At 49.1% G+C, this 22,825-nt stretch overlaps 1 protein-coding gene across 1 annotated transcript; it reads right to left on the reverse strand.

The window, feature by feature from the left end:
• Positions 1-570: 570 nt before the first annotated feature.
• LOC121273397 (tau-tubulin kinase 1-like) lies at positions 571-22,554 on the reverse strand. The gene is made up of 4 exons (XM_041180576.1): positions 22,444-22,554; positions 5,281-5,421; positions 4,776-4,880; positions 571-627 (listed from the first exon to the last, which is right to left on the reverse strand). Exons 1-4 carry the CDS (start codon positions 22,552-22,554, stop codon positions 571-573), a joined length of 414 nt encoding a protein of 137 aa, XP_041036510.1.
• Positions 22,555-22,825: the final 271 nt, after the last annotated feature.

Below are 22,825 nucleotides of genomic sequence, written 5' to 3' on the forward strand. Positions count from 1 at the left end.
TCTGACAGTGCAGCACTCCCTCAGTACTGACCCTCTGACAGTGCAGCACTCCCTCAGTACTGACCCTCTGACAGTGCAGCACTCCCTCAGTACTGACCCTCTGACAATGCGGCACTCCCTCAGTACTGACCCTCTGACAGTGCAGCACTCCCTCAGTACTGACCCTCTGACAGTGCGGCACTCCCTCAGTACTGACCCTCTGACAGTGTGGCACTCCCTCAGTACTGACCATCTGACAGTGCAGCACTCCCTCAGTACTGACCCTCTGACAGTGAAGCACTCCCTCAGCACTAAACGAGTTTCTTTTTTAATTCCTTCATTGGATATGGGCTTCGCTGGATGGGCCAGTATTTATTGCCCATCCCTAATTGCCCCTTGAGAAGGTGGTGGTGAGCTGCCTTCTTGAACTGCTGCAGTCCATGTGGTGTAGGTACACCCACAGTGCTGTTAGGAAGGGAGTTGCAGGATTTTGACCCAGTGACAGAGGAATGTGCTGGATAGGGGACACCCATCCAGAGAGGGGCAACAGCAGCACTGGGCTGGATGGTTCATTGTGCACTGAGAAATTCTTTAACTCAGGCTGGTTTGCGAGGACAGGAAGTGCTGAGTGAGCAGGGCCGTATGACTCTGCAGGAGAGCCATGGAGCAGAGACTGCTGGCAGCTTAGGTTCCTGGACTTGCCTTTAGCTCAAGGTTATCCTGCTTACAGGCAGGGGACACACAGGACATGAAGTGAAATCAATGGCCAGTGAGTGACTCAGCACCAGCTGCAGCATGGACAGACCAGCAGCCAGTTGGCTGGTCACGTCCAGAGGCTGTTAATCCACAGGGAATCCTCGTGCACGCTCATTATTAGCAATTAATTAATTTGCAACAAAATCAGGGCAGTCAGAAATGAATAAATCTCGCTCAAAAACTGACTCTCACTAGGATACGGGTCCCACACACACTGACTCTCACTGGGGTACAGTCCCACACACACTGACTCTCACTGGGGTACAGTCCCACACACACTGATTCTCACTGGGGTACGGGTCCCACACACACTGACTCTCACAGGGGTACGGGTCACACACACACTGACTCTCACTGGGGTACAGTCCCACACACACTGACTCTCACTGGGGTACGGGGCCCACACACACTGACTCTCACTGGGGTACATGTCCCACACACTCTGACTCTCACTGGGGTACGGGTCCCACACACACTGACTCTCACTGGGGTACAGTCCCACACACACTGACTCTCACTGGGGTACGGGGCCCACACACACTGACTCTCACTGGGGTACGGATCCCACACACACTGACTCTCACTGGGGTACGGGTCCCACACACACTGACTCTCACTGGGGTACGGGTCCCACACACACTGACTCTCACTGGGGTACGGGTCCCACACACACTGACTCTCACTGAGGTACGGGTCCCACATACACTGACCCTCACTGGGGTACGGGTCCCACACACACTGATTCTCACTGGGGTATGGGTCACACACACACACAGACTCTCACTGGGGTACTGGTCCCACACATACTGACTCTCACCGGGGTACGGGTCCCACACACACTGACTCTCACTGGGGTACAGTCCCACACACACTGACTCTCACTGCGATACGGGTCCCACACACACTGACTCTCACTGGGGTACAGTCCCACACACACTGACTCTCACTGGGGTACAGTCCCACACACACTGACTCTCACTGGGGTACAGTCCCACACACACTGACTCTCACTGGGGTACAGTCCCACACACACTGACTCTCACTGGGGTACAGTCCCACACACACTGACTCTCACTGGGGTACAGTCCCACACACACTGACTCTCACTGGGGTACAGTTCCACATACACTGACTCTCTCTGGGGTACAGTCCCACACACACTGACTCTCACTGGGGTACGGGTCCCACACATACTGACTCTCACTGGGGTACGGGTCCCACACACACTGACTCTCACTGGGGTACGGGTCCCACACACACACACTGACTCTCACTGGGGTACGGGGCCCACACACACTGACTCTCTCTGGGGTACAGTCCCACACACACTGACTCTCACTGGGGTACGGGTCCCACACATACTGACTCTCACTGGGGTACGGGTCCCACACATACACTGACTCTCACTGGGGTACAGTCCCACACACACTGACTGTCACTGGGGTACGTGTCCCACACACACTGACTCTCACTGGGGTACGGGTCCCACACACACTGACTCTCACTGGGGTACTGTTCCCACACACACTGACTCACTGGGGTACAGTCCCACACACACTGACTCTCACTGGGGTACAGTCCCACACACACTGACTCTCACTGGGGTACGGGTCCCACACACACTGACTCTCACTGGGGTACAGTCCCACACACACTGACCCTCACTGTGGTACGGGTCCCACACACACTGACTCTCACTGGGGTACAGGTCTCACACACACTGACTCTCACTGGGGTACGGGTCCCACACACACTGACTCTCACTGGGGTACTGTTCCCACACACACTGACTCACTGGGGTACAGTCCCACACACACTGACTCTCACTGGGGTACAGTCCCACACACACTGACTCTCACTGGGGTATGGGTCCCACACACACTGATTCTCACTGGGGTACGGGTCCCACACACACTGACTCTCACTGGGGTACGGGTCCTACACACACTGACTCTCACTGGGGTACAGCCCCACACACACACTGACTCTCACTGGGGTACGGGTCCCACATACACTGATTCTCACTGCGGTATGGGTCACACACACACTGACTCTCACTGGGGTACAGTCTCACACACACTGACTCTCACTGGGGTACAGTCCCACACACACACTGACTCTCACTGGGGTACGGGTCCTACACACACTGACTCTCACTGGGGTACAGTCCCACACACACACTGACTCTCACTGGGGTACTGGTCCCACATACACTGATTCTCACTGGGGTATGGGTCACACACACACTGACTCTCACCGGGGTATGGGTCACACACACACACACTGACTCTCACTGGGATACAGTCCCACACACACTGACTCTCACTGCGATACGGGTCCCACACACACTGACTCTCACTGGGGTACAGTCCCACACACACTGACCCTCACTGGGGTACGGGTCCCACGCACACTGACTCTCACTGGGGTACAGTCCCACACACACTGACTCTCACTGGGGTACGGGTCCCACACACACTGACTCTCACTGGGGTACGGGTCCTACACACACTGACTCTCACTTGGGTACAGTCCCACACACACTGACTCTCACTGGGGTACAGTCCCACACACACTGACTCTCACTGGGGTACGGGTCCCACACACACTGACTCTCACTGGGGTACGGGTCCCACACACACTGACCCTCACTGGGGTACGGGTCCCACGCACACTGACTCTCACTGGGGTACAGTCCCACACACACTGACTCTCACTGGGGTACGGGTCCCACACACACTGACTCTCACTGGGGTACAGTCTCACACACACTGACTCTCACTGGGGTACAGTCCCACACACACACTGACTCTCACTGGGGTACGGGTCCCACACACACTGACTCTCACTGGGGTACAGTCCCACACACACTGACTCTCACTGGGGTACAGTACCACACACACTGACTCTCACTGGGGTACGGGTCCCACACACACTGACTCTCACTGGGGTACGGGTCCCACACTCACTGACTCTCACTGGGGTACGGGTCCCACACACAATGACTCTCACTGGGGTACAGTCCCACACACACTGACTCTCACTGGGGTACGGGTCCCACACACACTGACTCTCACTGGGGTACGGGTCCCACACACACTGACTCTTACTGGGGTACGGGTCCTACACACACTGACTCTCACTGGGGTACAGTCCCACATACACTGACTCCCACTGGGGTACGGGTCCCACACACACTGACTCACTGGGGTACAGTCCCACATACACTGACTCTCACTGGGTACAGTCCCACACACACTGACTCTTACTGGGGTACGGGTCCCACACACACTGACTCTCACTGGGGTACAGTCCCACATACACTGACTCCCACTGGGGTACGGGTCCCACACACACTGACTCACTGGGGTACAGTCCCACATACACTGACTCTCACTGGGTACAGTCCCACACACACTGACTCTCACTGGGGTACGGGTCCCACACACACTGACTCTCACTGGGTACAGTCCCACACACACTGATTCTCACTGGGGTACGGGTCCCACACACACTGACTCTCACTGGGGTACGGGTCCCACACACACTGACTCTCACTGGGGTACGGGTCACACACACTGACTCTCACTGGGTACAGTCCCACACACACTGACTCTCACTGGGGTACAGTCCCACACACACTGACTGTCACTGGGGTACAGTTCCACACACACTGACTCTCACTGGGGTACAGTCCCACACACACTGACTCTCACTGGGGTACGGATCCCACACACACTGACTCTCACTGGGGTACGGGTCCCACACACACTGACTCTCACTGGGGTACAGTCTCACACACACTGACTCTCAGTGGGATACGGGTCCCACACACACTGACTCTCACTGGGGTACAGTCCCACACACACTGACTCTCACTGGGGTACGGGTCCCACACACACTGACTCTCACTGGGGTACAGTCCCACACACACTGACTCTCACTGGGGTACGGGTCCCACACACACTGACTCTCAGTGGGGTACAGTTCCACATGTACTCCCTGCTCCCCCTCCAGAATCCCTGTCTGCAGTTACTCACCGGCCGCACCTCTCCATTCGTGTTGGTGTACTGTCGTGCTAGACCAAAGTCCAACATGTAGCATTTCCTATAGGTCGATGGTAGACGGCCCATTGCAAAGTTTGACTGCAGGGTTTGGGGAGCGGGGTTGGGAATTGTGGTGGGGGGGGGTGAGGTGGGGGGTGTTTAGAAGAGAGAGAGAGAGAAAGAGTGTGGGTTAAAGGAGACACAGAGATACAACATTAAATACAACTGCTTCATGTCTTTTTCATCAGCACAGCCATTAGGCCTCTTCTTCCCACTCCAAATGAGCTGGAGTGGTAAAGTGATAGGGAGCAGAAAGAGACAGAGAAGTGGACAGGGCTAGCGAGACACAGAGGCAAAGGGACACGAGGCAGAGTTGCAGGAAGAGGAGAAAGCGGGGAAGTGAGGATTCGCGCCTGCTCCCCAGGGACTCTCTGTCCCTTCCTCCCGATGTGAAGCTTTTTTGCTGGCGGTGTTGAGGCTGACTGCTGACTGGACTCACCGGCTTGATGTCACGATGCAGAAACCCAACAGAATGGATGGCTTCGATGGATTGAAGGATCTGTTTGCCCAGTCGGAGGGTGGTGCTGATGGTGAAGGTGCCTCTCGGCTGGCTACGTCGCAGGTCTGCCAGGTTACGGCCCTGAAATACATTACATCTATCAGCAGAGGGACCGGGGCCAAGGCAGTGAGGATCAAGGCACAGTGCGTGGAAAGGAGCAACAGCCATTTACCTCCCCAGTCAGGTTAATACAGAGAATTGAAGGGCTAAGAACTAGCTGCTCAGGTGTAGTACAGATGGATTCAGAGGGTGGTTTGCGATATGAGAGATCAGTTTTGGGACTGTTGCACTTAATGCAGCCAGGCCATTGTTTAATTGCCCCTGGGAGGGTGGTAGTGAGGCGCTTTCTTGAACCACTGCAGCCCCTGTTTCATGTTCCACAAGATACAAAGATCTGTGGGAGTATTCAGACTGTGTACAATGTTTGCTTCAGACTGATCTCAGTGCGTTTGGAGATTAGGCTCATGACTGGCAAACGATCAAACACTTGAAGAGCCAACCACATTGCTGTGGGTCTGGAGTCACATGGAGACCACACCAGGTAAGGACAGCAAATTTCCCTCCCTAAAGGACATTAGTGACCCAGATGGCTTTTTACAACAATCGACAATGTTTCATGGTCATCATCAGACTCTTAATTCCAGATTTTTATTGAATTCAGATTCCCCCATCTGCCGAGGTGGGATTCGAACCCTGGTCCCCAGAGCATTACCCTGGCTCTCTGGGTTACCAATCCAGTGACAGTATCACTACACCATCACCTCCCCCTGTCCAAATGCAATATCCAGGCTTGGGCTGACAAGTGGCAAGTAACATTCGCACCACACAAGTGCCAGGCAATGACCATCTCCAACAAGAGAGAATCCAACCATCAACCCTTGACATTCAATGGCATTACCATCACTGAATCCCCCACTATCAACATCCTGGGGGTTACCATTGACCAGAAACTGAACTGGACCAGCCACATAAATACTGTGGCTACAAGAACAGGTCAGAGGCTGGGAATCCTGCGGTGAGTAACTCACCTCCTGACTCCCCAAAGCCTGTCCACCATCTACAAGGCACAAGTAAGGAGTGTGATGGAATACTCCCCACTTGCCTGGATGAATGCAGCTCCCACAACACTCAAGAAGCTGGACACCATCCAGGACAAAGCAGCCGCTTGATTGGTACCCCATCCACAAACATTCACTCCCTCCAGCACCGACGCACAGTAGCAGCAGTGTGTGTACCATCTACAAGATGCACTGCAGGAACTCACCAAGGCTCCTTAGACAGCACCTTCCAAACCCACGACCACTACCATCTAGAAGGACAAGGGCAGCAGATAGATGGGAACACCACCACCTGGAAGTTCCCCTCCAAGTCACTCACCATCCTGACTTGGAAATATATCACCGTTCCTTCACTGTCGCTGGGTCAAAATCCTGGAACTCCCTCCCTAACAGCACTGTGGGTGTACCTACACCACATGGACTGCAGCGGCTCAAGAAGGCAGCTCACCACCACCTTCTCAAGGGTAACTAGGGATAGGCAATAAATGCTGGCCCAGCCAGCGAAGCCCACGTCCTGAGAATGAATCAAAAACAATAAGGAGTCACTGGGACAGGTGATGAAAAGCTCGGTCAAAGAGGTAGGTTTTAAGGAACATCTTAAAGAAGGAAAGTGAGGTAGAGAGGCTGAGAGGTGAGGCGTAGGGACGATATCCCAGACCTTGGCTCTCTGTCAGCTGGAGGCTCAGCCACCAATGGTGCAGGAATTGAAATCAGGATTGCACAACAGAATTAGAGGAACACAGATTTCTCAGAGGTTCCCAGAATTGTTACTGGGCACAAGGAGGTCATTCAGTCCATCATGTCTGTTCTGGCTCTCCTAAGGAGCAATTCACTTACTGTCACTGCCTCCCCTCTCCCCAAATCCCTACACATTCCTCCTTTTCAGATATTGACATAATTTAGACAATGTAGAAAAGAGGCCACTCGGCCCATCGTGTCTGTGCCGGCTGAAAACCGAGCCTCCCGCAGCCTCACCCCACTTTCCAGCATTTGGCCTGTAGACCTGCAGGTTCCGGCACTTGAGGTGCAGATCCAGACACCTTTTCAATGAGTTGCGGGTTTCTGCCTACACGACCCTTTCAGGCAGTGAGTTCCAGACCCCCACAATCCTCTGGGTAGAAAAATATTTCCTCATCCCCCTCTAATCTTTCTACCAATTACTTGAAATCTATGCTCCCTAATCACTGACCTCTCTGCACGTCCCATCCACTCTATCCAGGCCCCTCACTATTTTGTATATCTCAATCAATCACCGTCAGCCTCCCCAGTTCCAAGGGGAACAACCCCAGCCTATCCAATCTTTCCTCCTAGCTGCAATTTTCCAGGCCTGGCAACATCCTTGTAAATCTGCTCTGTACCGTCCCTAGTGCAATTACATCCTTTCTGTAATGAGGTGGCCAGAACACACAGTACTCAAGCTGTGGCTTAACTAGTGTTTTATACAGCTCCAGCATGACCCCCACCCCCCACTCTTATACTCAATATCTTGGCTAATAAAGGGAAGGATTCCACTGGCCTTATTGACCTGTTCTGCTACTTTCAGGGACCTGTGGACACTCACTCCAAGGTCCCTCAACTCCTCCATACTTGTCATTATCGTCCCATTAGTTGTGAATCAAATATTGCTGGAAAAAAAGACTTCTTGAAGCTTTTCATATTGTACTCATCAGGACAATTCGCAAGAATACCAAATGTAAAGGGAACAACAATTTATACTTCATGAGGAGAGTGCTGAGCGAGTTTGTTCTTGCGCACAGTTTCAATTTTAGTGTGCCTTCATCCCAAATCAAACGGGAAGAAGCATTTGCTGAGTTCGAACTTCTCTACTCCCAACTATCCTGGCATAAGCAGCAGCCACTGAAGACGCTGAATCCTCGAAAGCATGTCTAGCTGATCTTGCGCACGCAAATTGGGGGATTCCAAATGACTTGGTCAATTTTCATGGAACCATAGAAAAGTTACAGCACAGAAGGAGGCCATTCGGCCCATCTTGTCCATGCCAGCCCGAGGACACCCAGATGCCCTTTCTAAACCCACCTTCCTGCACCCGGCCCATATCCCTGCAGCTTACAGCACGTAAGATGCAGATCCAGGTACTTTTTAAAAGAGTTTAGAGTTTCTGCCTCTACCACCAACTTGGGCAGCGAATTCCAGACACTCAATACCCTCTGCGTAAAAAAGCACTTCCTCATGTCCCCCCTACACCTTCTGCCACTTATCTTGAATCTATGTCCCCTGGTTCTAGAATTCTCCACCAAGGGAAACAATTTTATCCTGTCCACTTTATCTATTCCCCTCATAATTTTGTACCTCAATCAAGTCACCTCTCAGCCTTCTTTGTTCTAAAGAAAATAACCCCAATCTATCCAATCTCTCCTCGTAGCTACACTTTTCTAACCCTGGCAACATTCTTGTAAACCTCCTCTGCACTCTCTCCAGAGCTATTACGTCCTTCCTGTAATGTGGTGACCAGAACTGCACACAATACTCCAGTTGTGGCCTCACCAGTGTTTTATACAATTCCAACATTATATCCTTACTTTTATATTCTATACCTCTGCCAATGAAGGAGAGCATCCCATATGGCTTCTTTACATCCTTGACTACTTTGAACTGCTGCCTTCAGGGACCTGTGTACTTGTACGCCAAAATCTCTCACTTCATCTAACCCTCTTAGTATATTCCCATTTATTGTGTAATTCCTGTAACTGTTTGACCTCCCTAAATGTATGACCTCACAGTTCTCTATGTTAAAATCCATCTGCCACTTTACCGCCCACTCCACCAACCCATCTATATCGTTTTGGAGATTATGGCTATCCTCTACACTATCCACTACTCGGCCAATCTTTGTGTCATCTGCAAATTTCCCAATTGTGCCCCCCACGTCCAAATCGTTAATATATAACACAAACAGCAAGGGTCCCAACACTGAGCCCTGTGGAACACCGCTTGAGACAACTTTCCATTCGCAAGGGCACCCATCGACCATTACCCTTTGTTTCCTGTTACAAAGCCAACCTTTTATCCAGTTTGCCACATTACCCTGAATCCCATGGGCTTTTACTTTCCTGACCAATCTGCCATGTGAGACCTTGTCAAATGCCTTGCTAAAATCCATGTACACAACATCCACTGCACTACCTTCATCAACCCTTCTTGTCACTTCCTCAAAGAATTCAATCAAATTTGTGAGGCAAGTCCTTCCTGTAACAAATCCATGCTGACCATCCCTGATTAGTCCATGCTTTTCCACATGACAGTTAATCCTATCTCTCAGGATTGATTCTACTAATTTGCTCACCACCGATGTAAGACTAACTGGCCTATAATTGTTTGGCATTTCCTTTGATCCCTTTTTAAACAATGGAACTACGTTCGCATTTCTCCAGTCCCCTGGTACCTCCCCGTATCTAGTGAAGATTGGAAAATCATCTTCAGAGCATCTACTATCTCCTCCCTGACTTCCTTCAGCAATGCAAAAGTCTGGTAGCATAGCGAGGCCAACCCAGACATATATATCTGTAATAAAAACAAAAAAACTGTGGATGCTGGAAATCCAAAACAAAAACAGAATTACCTGGAAAAACTCAGCAGGTCTAGCAGCATCGGCGGAGAAGAAAAGAGTTGACGTTTCGAGTCCTCATGACCCTTCGACAGAACTTTACTCAAGTTCTGTCAAAGGGTCATGAGGACTCGAAACGTCAACTCTTTTCTTCTCCGCCGATGCTGCTAGACCTGCTGAGTTTTTCCAGGTAATTCTGTTTTTGTTATAGATATCTGTAAACCCAACAAAGGGACTGGAATAGTGACCCTTAACAAGCGTGACTATATCAATAAAATGCACACCATTCTTAACGACAGGTATAAATTCGTATTGTTATGACTGGTTTGGGAGGAGTGTGTGAATTATCCAGCCCCAGCCCCACTACTCCATAGGCTGCACCAATAATTTAAATATTTAATTTCTCACCAAAATGGCCACTTGTTTACCTCGACTTCTAGCACCCAGAGGAAAATCCTGAGAAGTGTGAGGTGATGCATTTTGGGAGCACTAACACAGCAAGGGAATACACAATGAATGGTAGGACCCTAGGAAGTACAGATGATCAGAGGGACCTTGGTGTACATGTCCATAGATCCCTGAAGACAGCAGCACAGGTAGATAAGGTGGTTAAGAAGGCATATGGGATACTTGCTTTTATTAGCAGAGGCACAGAACATAAAGGCAGGGAGGTTATGTTGGAGCTGTGCAAAATGCTGGTGAGGCCACAGCTGGATTACTGTGGCAAGTTCTGGTCGCCACATTATAGAAAGGATGTGATTGCACTGGAGAGGGTGCAGAGGAGATTCACCAGGATGTTGCCTAGGCTGGAGCGTTTCAGCTATGAAGAGAGACTGGATAGGCTGGGGTTGTTTTCCATAGAGTAGAGAAGGCTGAGGGGGCACCTGATAGAGGTATACAAAATTATGAGGGGCATAGATAGGGTGGATAGGAAGAAGCTTTTCCCCTTAGCAGAAGTGTCAATAACCAGGGGGCATTGATTTAAGGTAAAGGGCAGGAGGTTTAGAGGGGATTTGAGAAGGGATTTTTTTACTCAGAGGGTGGTTGGAATCTGGAACACACTGAGGGGATGGTAGAGGCAGAAACCCTCATAACATTTAAGAAATATTCAGATGAGCAATTGAAATGCCATAGCATAGAGGGCTATGGGCCCAGGGCTGGAAAATGGGATTGGAATAGATAGGGGCTTGATGGCCGGCAGACATGATGGGCTGAAGGGCCTGTTTCTGTGCTGTATAACTCTATGACTATGATTCTAAAAGACACTCTGACCAGGTTTCTTTTAAAAAAACTCAATGATTGGTTTATTTTAAATTAAAACTCCCTTTAAATACATTTCTGCAACTGGTTGACACGCAATTATAATATGGAAGTATAACTAACTAACCTTTTTAAACTTCCTTAGCACGTGCGTGCGCGCATACATGCACAGACGCACACACACAGACGGACACGCGTGCACACACACAGACGGACACAAGCACGCACGCACGTACAGATGGACACAGACACACACACAGATGGACACGCATGCACACACAGATGGACACACACACAGATGGACACAGACACACACAGATGGACACGCGTGCACACACAGACGGACACACACGCACAGATGGACACAGACACACACACACAGACGGACACAGGCACACACACAGACGGACACGCGTGCACACACGCACAGATGGACACAGACACACATACAGACGGACACAGGCGCGCACACACACAGACGGACACAAGCACGCACACACGTACAGATGGACACAGACACACACAGATGGACACGCATGCACACACAGACGGACACACACACACACAGATGGACACGCGAGCACACACAGATGGACACGCATGCACACACAGACGGACACACACACACAGATGGACACAGACACACACACACAGATGGACACGCGTGCACACACGCACAGATGAACACAGATACACATACAGACGGACACAAGCACACACACACGCACAGATGGACAGACACACACACAGATGGACACATGCGCGCACACACGCACAGACACACACACAGACGGATACACGCGCACAGATGGACACAGACCACCCAGATGGACACGCGTGCACACACGCACAGATGGACACAGACGGACACGCGCGCGCACACACAGACGGACACGCGCGCGCACACAGACGGACGCGTGCGCGCACGCGCGCACACACAGACGGACACGCGCGCGCACACAGACGGACGCGTGCGCGCACGCGCGCACACACAGACGGACACGCGCGCGCACACACAGACAAACGCGCGGGCACGCACAGATGGACACGCGCACACACACACGGACACACGCACAGACGGACGCGCACACAAAGACGGACACGCGCACACACACGCACAGACAGACACTCGCGCGCACACACAGACGGACACGCGCACACACACGCACAGATGGACACGCGCGCGCACACACAGACGGACATGCGCGCACAGACACAGTCAAACAGGTAGTCTCTGCAGAGTCAGGCAGATGAAAAGAAAACCCTCTTCGAAAGAAAGAAAAATTAAAGTTCATGGTGGTTCGATCCTGTCAGTCTGAAGTTAACTTGGGCGAAGCCACTGGGCCCAGTAGATGTCAGAAAGTTTACCAACGATGCTTCAGCGTGGAGGAGAGTATAGCTAGACCAATTCTCCCTCTCTCGACCAGCAAGTCCAAAATCATGCAGACAGACTACTCAGATGAGGATTATCTGGCTACAGGTGGAGAAGCGTACACAGTTTCACAAAGCAGAGAGGGGGAGAGAGCTGGTCAGGGCAGCCTCCTGCTCTCAGCCTTTCCCCAAGAAGACTGAAAGTAAACCCACAGGTTCAAACTGAAGGTTTGTCCCTGTCATGTGACTGCCTTTCTGTCTCCCAGCTTTTCAATAATTAAACTGCTTTGCAGTTCAAAATAAAAAATCAAATAAACAGCTCCTTCACAAGTACCATACAGCCCCAGCGATTCTGTGGATAAGACCCTGCTCATTGACACTTCCAAGGTGAACTTATGACCCTGTTAAAAAATAATTCTCAGGCAGCTTCCAAATGTCCAAATATTGCCATCTCCTTAGATATTTTAGAAAGAAAAATCCAGTTTAAAGAGATTTGATTCTAACACTATCCATTGGACCTGCTGCTCAGCATGAGCAGTTAGACTTGCGAAAGCACAGCAAGCTAGCAGGGGATGTATACGACAGGGTTCGCCCCCACCATTCACTATGTCCCTGTATGTATGGGCTGCCCAACACACACAAAAGTGATGTCCCTCCATGCCCAATCTTACCTGTGAGCGGTTCTGCACAGCATGAATTGGCCAAATGGTTGGGTGAATTGTTACGACCAGTTTTGAGCAAGTTTTCCACATACACGGTGAAGGAATCCTTCACACTTGCGAAGGCCGGACAGGAATTGCACATGGACAGTAATGCTGTGTCCATGTGCTCGTTTGACAGTGCTAGCCTATTCACCAATGTTCCACTTAAGGAAGCCATAGTTACCTGCACTGCAGCGCTATATCATGGCGATCTAGACCCACCACCAATGTGTGAATCAGTATTCATTGAGCTTATGAACTCAGCAACACTGCAGCTGAGTTCATAATGACACCATGTATGCCCAAATAGATGATGCTGCCATGGGATCCCCTCTAGGCCCAGCTCACACAAACATCTTTGTTGGGTTCTATGAGAAACGTGTCTTTAATGGAATGACACCCAACCTCCTACCCCTTGCATATTTCCAATATATGGATGCTACGATTGCTTTATATAAATCCAATGCAGCATGTAATAATTTCCTTACATGTCTTAATGTGCTCCATCCTGCGCTCAAATTCACCTTTGAAATAGAGCAGTCAAATTAACTTCCCTTCCTTGACGTACTAGTTGAGAAATCTGCCAGGCAGTTCGACACCATGGTTTACCGCAACCCTTCCTTCACTGGTCAATACACATGCTGGGATTCTTACAGTTACATGTACTATAAAATTGGCTTTATCGGCAATCTGTAAATGGGGCCAAAGCCATTTGCTCACCTTGTAAGCTCAGTGCTGAAATAAGGGCATCAAAGGCATCCTGCAGGATAATGACTACCCTGATCAGATCATTTTGCGCTATATATCACACAAACTCATGAACGGCCCTAAAATTACCACTTTCAGCCCTGAAAATGACGCAGTCCACCTCAGATTACCCTGGAAGGGCAAGGTATCACAAAATTTTGAGCAACAGGTGGAGCTAGCTGTTTCACACTGCAGGAGCAACACAAGTGGTAATCGCCACTAACAGGATGCTGCCGTCAAGCCAAAAAGACATTCTGCCTATCACACAAATGAGTAATGTAGTATATGAATTTCAGTGCCAGTGTGATGCTCGGTATGTAGGCTGTATGTCCCAAAGACTGGTGAATCGTATCAAACAGCATTTCCCAGCCGCTGTTCACAACGGGCAAGGTACAGACCGTATCTAAACAACCCGTGCTTGCACAACTCAAAACACAGTGTCCAACATTAGATGTGATTCCGTGAATGGACAACACTTGCTGAACAATCATGATTGTGCTAAGAATTACACTGACAACCAATTTATGACTATCAGTCAGGCTCACAGTGTGGCTTACATACAATGCTAGAAGCTACATATATTAATACATGGGGCCCTGTTCTTTGCAGACAGAAAGAACATGTACACACATTGCACCTGTTTCAGCTAAACAAAATAAGTGACAGCCATTCGCTGGTTCATCCCCCAGAGCAATGCCTGGTTTGAATTTAAACAAAGCTTGGTAGTTAACTGTCAGTCAATAGTTAACTGGTGCATTCTCCATGGCAACATCTCTGCCAGACCCCACTTGCCAATCAATCAGCACTCTCTTCTCATAAAGTAGCCACAGTATTTATCTGGCTAGTGCAATTCAGTTTCTGGTTAATGGTAACCCCCAGGATGTTGATAGTGGGGGGATTCAGTGATGGTAATGCCATTGAATGTGAAGGGGCGATGGTTGGATTCTCTTTTGTTGGAGATGGTCATTGCCTGACATTTGTGTGCTGTGAATGTTACTTGCCACTTGTCAGCCCAAGTCTGGATATTGTCCAGGTCTTGCTGCATTTGGACATGGACTGCTTCAGTATCTGAGGAGTTGCGAATGGTGCTGAACATTGTGCAATTATCAGTGAACATCCCCACTTCTGAACTTATGATGGAAGGAAGGTCATTGATGAAGCAGCTGAAGATTTTTTACTTCCTTCTTTCTCCGGCTGTGGGCGTCACTGGCAAGGCCAGAATTTGTTGCCCATCCCTAATTGTCCTGGAACTGAGTGTCTGGTTCAGCCATTTCAGAGTCAACCACATTGCTGAGAGTCTGGAGTCACATGTAGGCCAGACCAGGTAAGGATGGCAGGTTTCCTTCCCTAAAGGACATTAGTGACCCAGATGGGTTTTTACAACAATGGTTTCATGGTCAGCATTACTGAGGCTCATCTTTAATTGAATTATTAATTGAATTTTAAAGCCCACCAGTTGCCGTGGTGGGATTTGAACCTGTGTTCCCAGAGCATTAACCTGGGCCTCTGGATTACTAGTTCAGTGACAATACCACTACACCACCATCTCCCCTAAGAGATGTCGTCTGCAATTTTCTTGATCATTCCCCCTACACTGAGGTCCAAATCATTAATATGTACCACAAAAAGCAGGGGACCTGGTACTCAACCCTGTGGAACCCCACTGGAAACAGCCTTCCAGTCACAAAAACGCCCAACAACAATTACACTTTGTTTCCTGTCACTGAGCCAATTTTGTATCCAGCATGTTACATTCCCCTGGATCCCATGGGCTTTTATTTTTTTAACCAGTCTGCCATATGGGACCTTGTCAAAAACCTTGCTCAGATTAAGACTGAGATGAGGGGGAATTTCTTGACTCAAAGGGTGGTGAATCTCTACCCCAGAGGGCTGTGGAAGCTCAGTCATTGAGTGTGATAATGGAAAACAAAGCAACAGCGGGGGCGTGGACAGGTATCTTGGGTTTGTCTTCACAGCGGAAGACTTAGAAAAATTGCTCAAAGATTCGTGAAAATCAAAAGGAGATAGGGAAGGGTGAAATTAATACAGTCCCCATGAACCAGGGAAAGGGCGCGAGGAAACCTACTAGACCTAACAGTTGACAATTCCCCAGGACCAGGTGGTCTGCATTGTAGGGTCTTAAAAGTAGTGGCTGCAGAGATAGTGGATGCATTGGTTATAATTGTCCAGCATTTCTTAGATTCTGAAAAGGTCCCAGTAGATTGGAAAACAGTCAATGTAACACCTTTATTCAAGAAAGGAGGGAGGCAGAAAGCAGGAAACTATAGGCCTGTTAGTCTAATATCTGTGGTGTGGAAATTGCTATAATCCATTATTAAGGAGGTTATAGCGGGGTACTTAGAAAATCATAATGTGATCAGGAAGAGTCAACATGGCTTTGTGAAAGGGAATCATGATTAGTTAATCTATTGGCTTTCTTTGAGGAAGTGACAAGCAACATTGTTAAAGAGGAACCTGTAGATGTGCTGTACTTGGATTTCCAAAAGTCACATCAAAGGTCACTACACAAGATAAGACCACATGGTTCGGGGGTAACATATTAACTTGGACAGAGGATTGGTCAGCTAACGGGAAGCAAAGAGTAAGGATAAATCTTTTTCGGATTGGTAAGATGTAACTAGTGATGTGCCACAGGGATCAGTGCTGGGGCCTCAACTATTTACAATTTATATCAATGGCTTAGATGAAGGGGGCTGAATGTATTGTAGCTAAATTTCCAGCTGAAGATAGTTAGAAAACTAAGCTGTGAAGAGGACATAGAGAGTCGCAAAAAGACAGACAGATTAAATGAGTGGGAAAATTAGTCAGAAGGAGTATAATGTGGGTAAATGTGAACTTGTTCACTTTGGAGGAGGAATAGAAAAGCAGTGCACTATTTAAATAGAAAGAGAGTGCAGAACTCTGAGGCTCAGAGGGATCTGGGTGTCCTGGTATATCAATCAGTTAGTCTGCAGGTACAGCGAGTGATTAGGTAGGCAACTGGAATGTTGTCCTTTATTGCGAAAGGAATGGAATATAAAAGGAGGGAAGTTTTACTGCAGCTGTACAGGGCCTTGGTGAGGCCACATCTGGAGAACTGTGTACAGTTTTGGTCTCCTTATTTGAAAAAAAGATACAATTGCATTAGACGCAGGTCAGAGAAGGTTCACTGGTTTCATTCCTCGAATGAAGGGCTTACCCTATGAGGAAAGGCTGGACAGGCTGGGTCTGTATCCATGGGAGTTTAGAAGATTGAGAGGTGATCTTATTGAAGCATAGAAGGTCCTGAGGGGATTTGACAGGGTGGATGCTGAGAGGATGTTTTCCTTTGTCGGAGAGATTAGAACAAAGAGACAGTTTAAGAATTAGGGGTCTCACAGTGAAGACTAAGATGAAGAGAAATTGTTTCTCCCAAGGGTCAATGGTGTGTGGAATTGTCTTCCCAGAAGATAGTGGAGGTTGGGTCATTGAATATATTCCAGGCTGAGTGAGGCAGGTTTTTGTTAGACAAGGGAGTCAAAGGTTATGGGGAGGTGGGGGGGCAGACAGAAATGTGGAGTTCAGGCCACAACAAGCTCAGCCATGATCTTATTGAATGGTGGAGCAAGTTTGAAGGGCTGAATGGCCTACTCCTGCTCCTAAGTCCTCTGTTCGAGACAGAAGTCGATAGATTTCTGGGTCCTAATGATATAATGGGGTATGGGGATCGTGTGGGAAAGTGGTGTTTAGGTCAACGTTCAGCCATGATCCATTGAATGATGCAGAAAGTGGAAAGCAAAATATTGCAGAGGCTGGAAATCTGAAACAAAAAACAAAAAATGCTGGAAAAGCTCCGCAGGTCCAGCAGCATCTGTGGAGAGAGAAACAGCGTTAACACACCAAGTCTGTATGACCCTTCCTCAGAGCTACCTTCTGAAAACACTCTGAAGAAGAGTCACACGGGCTCGAAATGTTAACTCTGTCTCTCTCTCCACAGATGCTGCCAGACCTGCTGAGTTTCTCCAGCATTTTCTGTTTTTGCTGCAGAAGGCTGGATGGGTCAAATGGCCTACTCCCATTCCTATGTTCCTAAAATCCAAGTAGGCCACATCTACTGCACTACCCTCATCAATGCTCCTTGCTACCTCCTCAAAAAATTCCATCGAGTTAGTAAGACACGACCTTCTCCTAACAAATCCACGCTGACTCTCCCTGATCAATCTGTGCCTCACAGTTCATCCTGTCTCTCAAAATTGATGCCAATAATTTGCCCACTACTGAGGTTAGGCTGACTGGCCTGTAATTATCAGTCAATCCCTCACTCCATTTTAAACAAAGGTACAAAATCAGCAGATCTCCAATCCTCACCTGTGCCCCGACTGAATCCCTCGATTGACACTGTCTCCACCACACTCTCAGACAGTGCATTCCAGATCCTAACCACTCGATTGACCCTGTCTCCACCACACTCTCAGACAGTGTGTTCCAGATCCTAAACACTCGATTGAACCTGTCTCCACCACACTCTCAGACAGTGCATTCCAGATCCTAACCACTCGATTGACCCTGTCTCCCCGACTCTCTCAGACAGTGTATTCCAGATCCTAACCACTCGATTGACCCTGTCTCCACCACACTCTCAGACAGTGCATTCCAGATCCTAACCACTCAATTGACCGTCTCTCCACCACACTCTCAGACAGTGCATTCCAGATCCTAACCTCTCGATTGACCCGTCTCCACCACACTCTCAGACAGTGCATTCCAGATCCTAACCACTCGATTGAACCTGTCTCCCACACACTTTCGGTCAGTGTGTTCCAAATCCTAACCACTCGATTGACCCTGTCTCCACCACATTTTCAGACAGTGTGTTCCAGATCCTAACCACTCGAAATGACCCTGTTTCCACCACACTCTCAGACAATGCATTCCAGATCCTAGCCACTCGATTGACCCTGTCTCCACCACACTCTCAGACAGTGGGTTCCAAATCCTAACCACTCGAGTGACCCTATCTCCACCACCCTCTCAGTCAGTGCGTTCCAGATCCTAGCCACTCGATTGACCCTGTCTCCACCACACTCTCAGACAGTGGGTTCCAAATCCTAACCACTCGAGTGACCCTATCTCCACCACCCTCTCAGTCAGTGCATTCCAGATCCTAACCACTCGATTGACTGGCTCTCCACCATAGTCTCAGACAGTGAATTCCAGATCCTAACCACCTCGATTGACCCTGTCTCCACCACAATCTCAGACAGTGCGTTCCAGATCCTAAGCAGTCGATTGACCCTGTCTACCCCACACTCTCAGACAGTGCATTCCAGATCCTAACCACTCGATTGACTCTGTCTCTACCACACTCTCAGACAATGCATTCCAGATCCTAACCACTCGATTGACCCTGTCTCCACCACACTCTCAGACAATGCATTCCAGATCCTAACCACTCGATTGACCCTGTCTCCACCACACTCTCAGACAGTGCATTCCAGATCCTAACCACTCGATTGACCCTATCTCCACCACACTCTCAGACAGTGCATTCCAGATCCTAACCACTCGATTGACTGTCTCTCCACCACACTCTCAGACAGTGTATTCCAGATCCTAACCACTCGATTGACCCTGTCTTCACCACACTCTCAGGCAGTGCATTCCAGATCCTAACCACTCAATTGACCCTGTCTCCACCACACTCTCAGACAGTGCATTCCAGATCCTAGTCACTCGATTGACCCTGTCTCCACCACACTCTCAGACAGTGCATTCCAGATCCTAACCACTCAATTGACCGTCTCTCCACCACACTCTCAGACAGTGCATTCCAGATCCTAGCCACTCGATTGACCCTGTCTCCACCACACTCTCAGACAGAGCATTCCAGATCCTAACCACTCGATTGACCCTGTCTCCACCACACTCTCAGACAGTGCATTCCAGATCCTAACCACTCGATTGACCCTGTCTCCACCACACTCTCAGACAGTGCATTCCAGATCCTAACCACTCGATTAACCCTGTCTCCACCACACTCTCAGACAGTGCATTCCAGATCCTAACCACTCGATTGACCCCGTCTCCACCACACTCTCAGACAGTGCATTCCAGATCCTAACCACTCGATTGACCCTATCTCCACCACACTCTCAGACAGTGCATTCCAGATCCTAACCTACTCGATTGACTGTCTCTCCACCACACTCTCAGACAGTGTGTTCCAGATCCTAACCACTCGATTGACCCTGTCTTCACCACACTCTCAGGCAGTGCATTCCAGATCCTAACCACTCAATTGACCCTGTCTCCACCACACTCTCAGACAGTGCATTCCAGATCCTAGTCACTCGATTGACCCTGTCTCCACCACAACTCTCAGACAGAGCATTCCAGATCCTAACCACTCGATTGACCCTGTCTCCCCCACACTCTCAGACAGTGCATTCCAGATCCTAACCACTCGACTAACCCTGTCTCCACCACACTATCAGACAGTGCATTCCAGATCCTAACCACTCGATTGACCTTGTCTATCACCACACTCTCAGGCAGTGCATTCCAGATCCTAACCACTCACTTGACCCTGTCTCCCCCACACTCTCAGACAGTGCATTCCAGATCCTAACCACTCGATTGACCCTGTCTCCACCACACTCTCAGACAGTGCATTCCAGATCCTAACCACTCGGTTAACCCTGTCTCCACCACACTCTCAGACAGTGCATTCCAGATCCTAACCACTCGATTGACCCCGTCTCCAAAACAATTTCAGACAGTGCATTCCAGATCCTAACCACTCGATTGACCCTGTCTCCCACCAACGCTCAGAGTGCATTCCAGATCCGAACCACTCGATGACTGTCTCTCCACCACACTCTCAGACAGTGTATTCCAGATCCTAACCACTCGATTGACCCTGTCTCCACCACACTCTCAGACAGTGCATTCCAGATTCCTAACCACTCGATTGACCTATCTCCACAACGCTCAAGAGTGCATTCCAGATCCTAACCACGCGATTGACCCTGTCTCCACCACACTCTCAGACAGTGCATTCCAGATCCTAACCACTCGATTGACTCCTGTCTCCACCGCACTCTCAGACAGTGCATTCCAGATTCCTACCACTCGCTGTCTGAAACATTTCCCTCATGTCACCATTGCTTCTTTTGTCAATCACTTTAAATCTGGTTCTTCTGGGTTCTTGATCCTTCCACCAATGGGAATAGTTTCTCCCTATCTACTTCTGTCCGGACCCCTCATGATTTTGAATACCTCTATCAAATCTCCTCTCAACTTCCTCTTCTCCAAGAAGAACAGTCCCAACTTCTCCAATCTATCTACAAATCTGAAGTCCCTCATCCCTGGAACCATTCTCATGAATATGGTGGGGGCAACCGCTCAAATATCTTCACATCGTTCCTAAATTCTGATGCCCAGAACTGGACACAATACTCCAACTGAGGCCAGACCAGTGTTTACGCAGGTTAACATAATATCTTTGCACTTATACTCTGTACTGAGGTCTAACGAGGGTCTCATATAAACTCAGCATAACCTCCCTGCTTTTGTACTCTATGCCCCTATTAATAAAGCCCAGAATACTGTATGTTTTATTACTGCTCTCTCAGCCTGTTCTGTCACCTTCAATGATCGATACACATATACACCCAGGTTCCCTCTGCTCCTGCATCACCTTCAAATTTCACCCCTTATTTCATATTGTCTGTCCATGTTCCTTCCTACCAAAATGCATCACTTCACATTCCTCTGCATTGAACTTCATTTGCCACTTGTCCATCCATTCATCAAACTTTCTATGTCCCTTTGACACTGTCCTCCTCACAGTTCACAAAGCTTCCAAGTTTCATATCATGTGCAAACTTTGAAGCTGTCTCCTGCACACCAAGATCTAGATCATTAATATATATCAGGAAGAGTAAGAGTCCCAATATTTGACCCCTGGGGAACTCCTCTACAAACCTTCCTCTAGTCCGAAAAGTAGGGATTAACCATTATCCTCTGCTCCCTGCCACTCAGCCAATTTTGTATCCACGTTGCTACTGTCCCTTTTATTCCATGAGCAATAACATTTCTCACAAGTCTGTTGTGTGGCTCTGTGTCAATGCCTTTTGAAAGTCCATGTACACCACGTCAACAGCATTACCCTCATCGACCTTTTCTGTTACCTCTTCAAAAAACTCCAGCTGGGCCTGAACAGAGTTTTATGTGGTGTGTACACCATACCCATTCAAGTCTGCATCCTTTGGTATTCAGGGGGTGAGGATGGAGGTCATACCAGGAAGAACAGCCAGAATAAGAGGAAATAATGGTTTGACTGGGGACTAGGGCAGACATGTGAGATAGAGCAGGCTGCCTTCATTCAGAACATAATCCCAACATCAAACGAACTGTTTACCTGAAGTTGCATCACCACATAATTAAACTTCTCGTTCCGCCACAGCCAATGAACCTGCACACGTGGTCCTTTCCTGAACAGCAACAGAACGATAGCACCAGTTAGCGTCATGCAGCCATACACAGGGTGCATGCCATGGGGAGGGTAAGAAAGGGAGAAGCAGTCATTGTTGGCATGAATATATCCAGCACACACGCTCCATCTGCCTACCTTGCAGCTTCTTCAGAACAGCCACCTCCATCTTCAGTACCTGCTTGGGTTGCTGGCAGACTCCACCTTCAGGGCAACATTCTCCCGGATAACAAATCTGTCGCCTCGTAAATCTCACCAAACCCTCCTCCACCGATCTTCTTTAGCTGAGCAACAGGCAGAGAGCAATGGG

Source organism: Carcharodon carcharias (assembly GCF_017639515.1).
Source record: "Carcharodon carcharias isolate sCarCar2 chromosome 5 unlocalized genomic scaffold, sCarCar2.pri SUPER_5_unloc_1, whole genome shotgun sequence".
NCBI lineage: Eukaryota > Metazoa > Chordata > Chondrichthyes > Lamniformes > Lamnidae > Carcharodon > Carcharodon carcharias.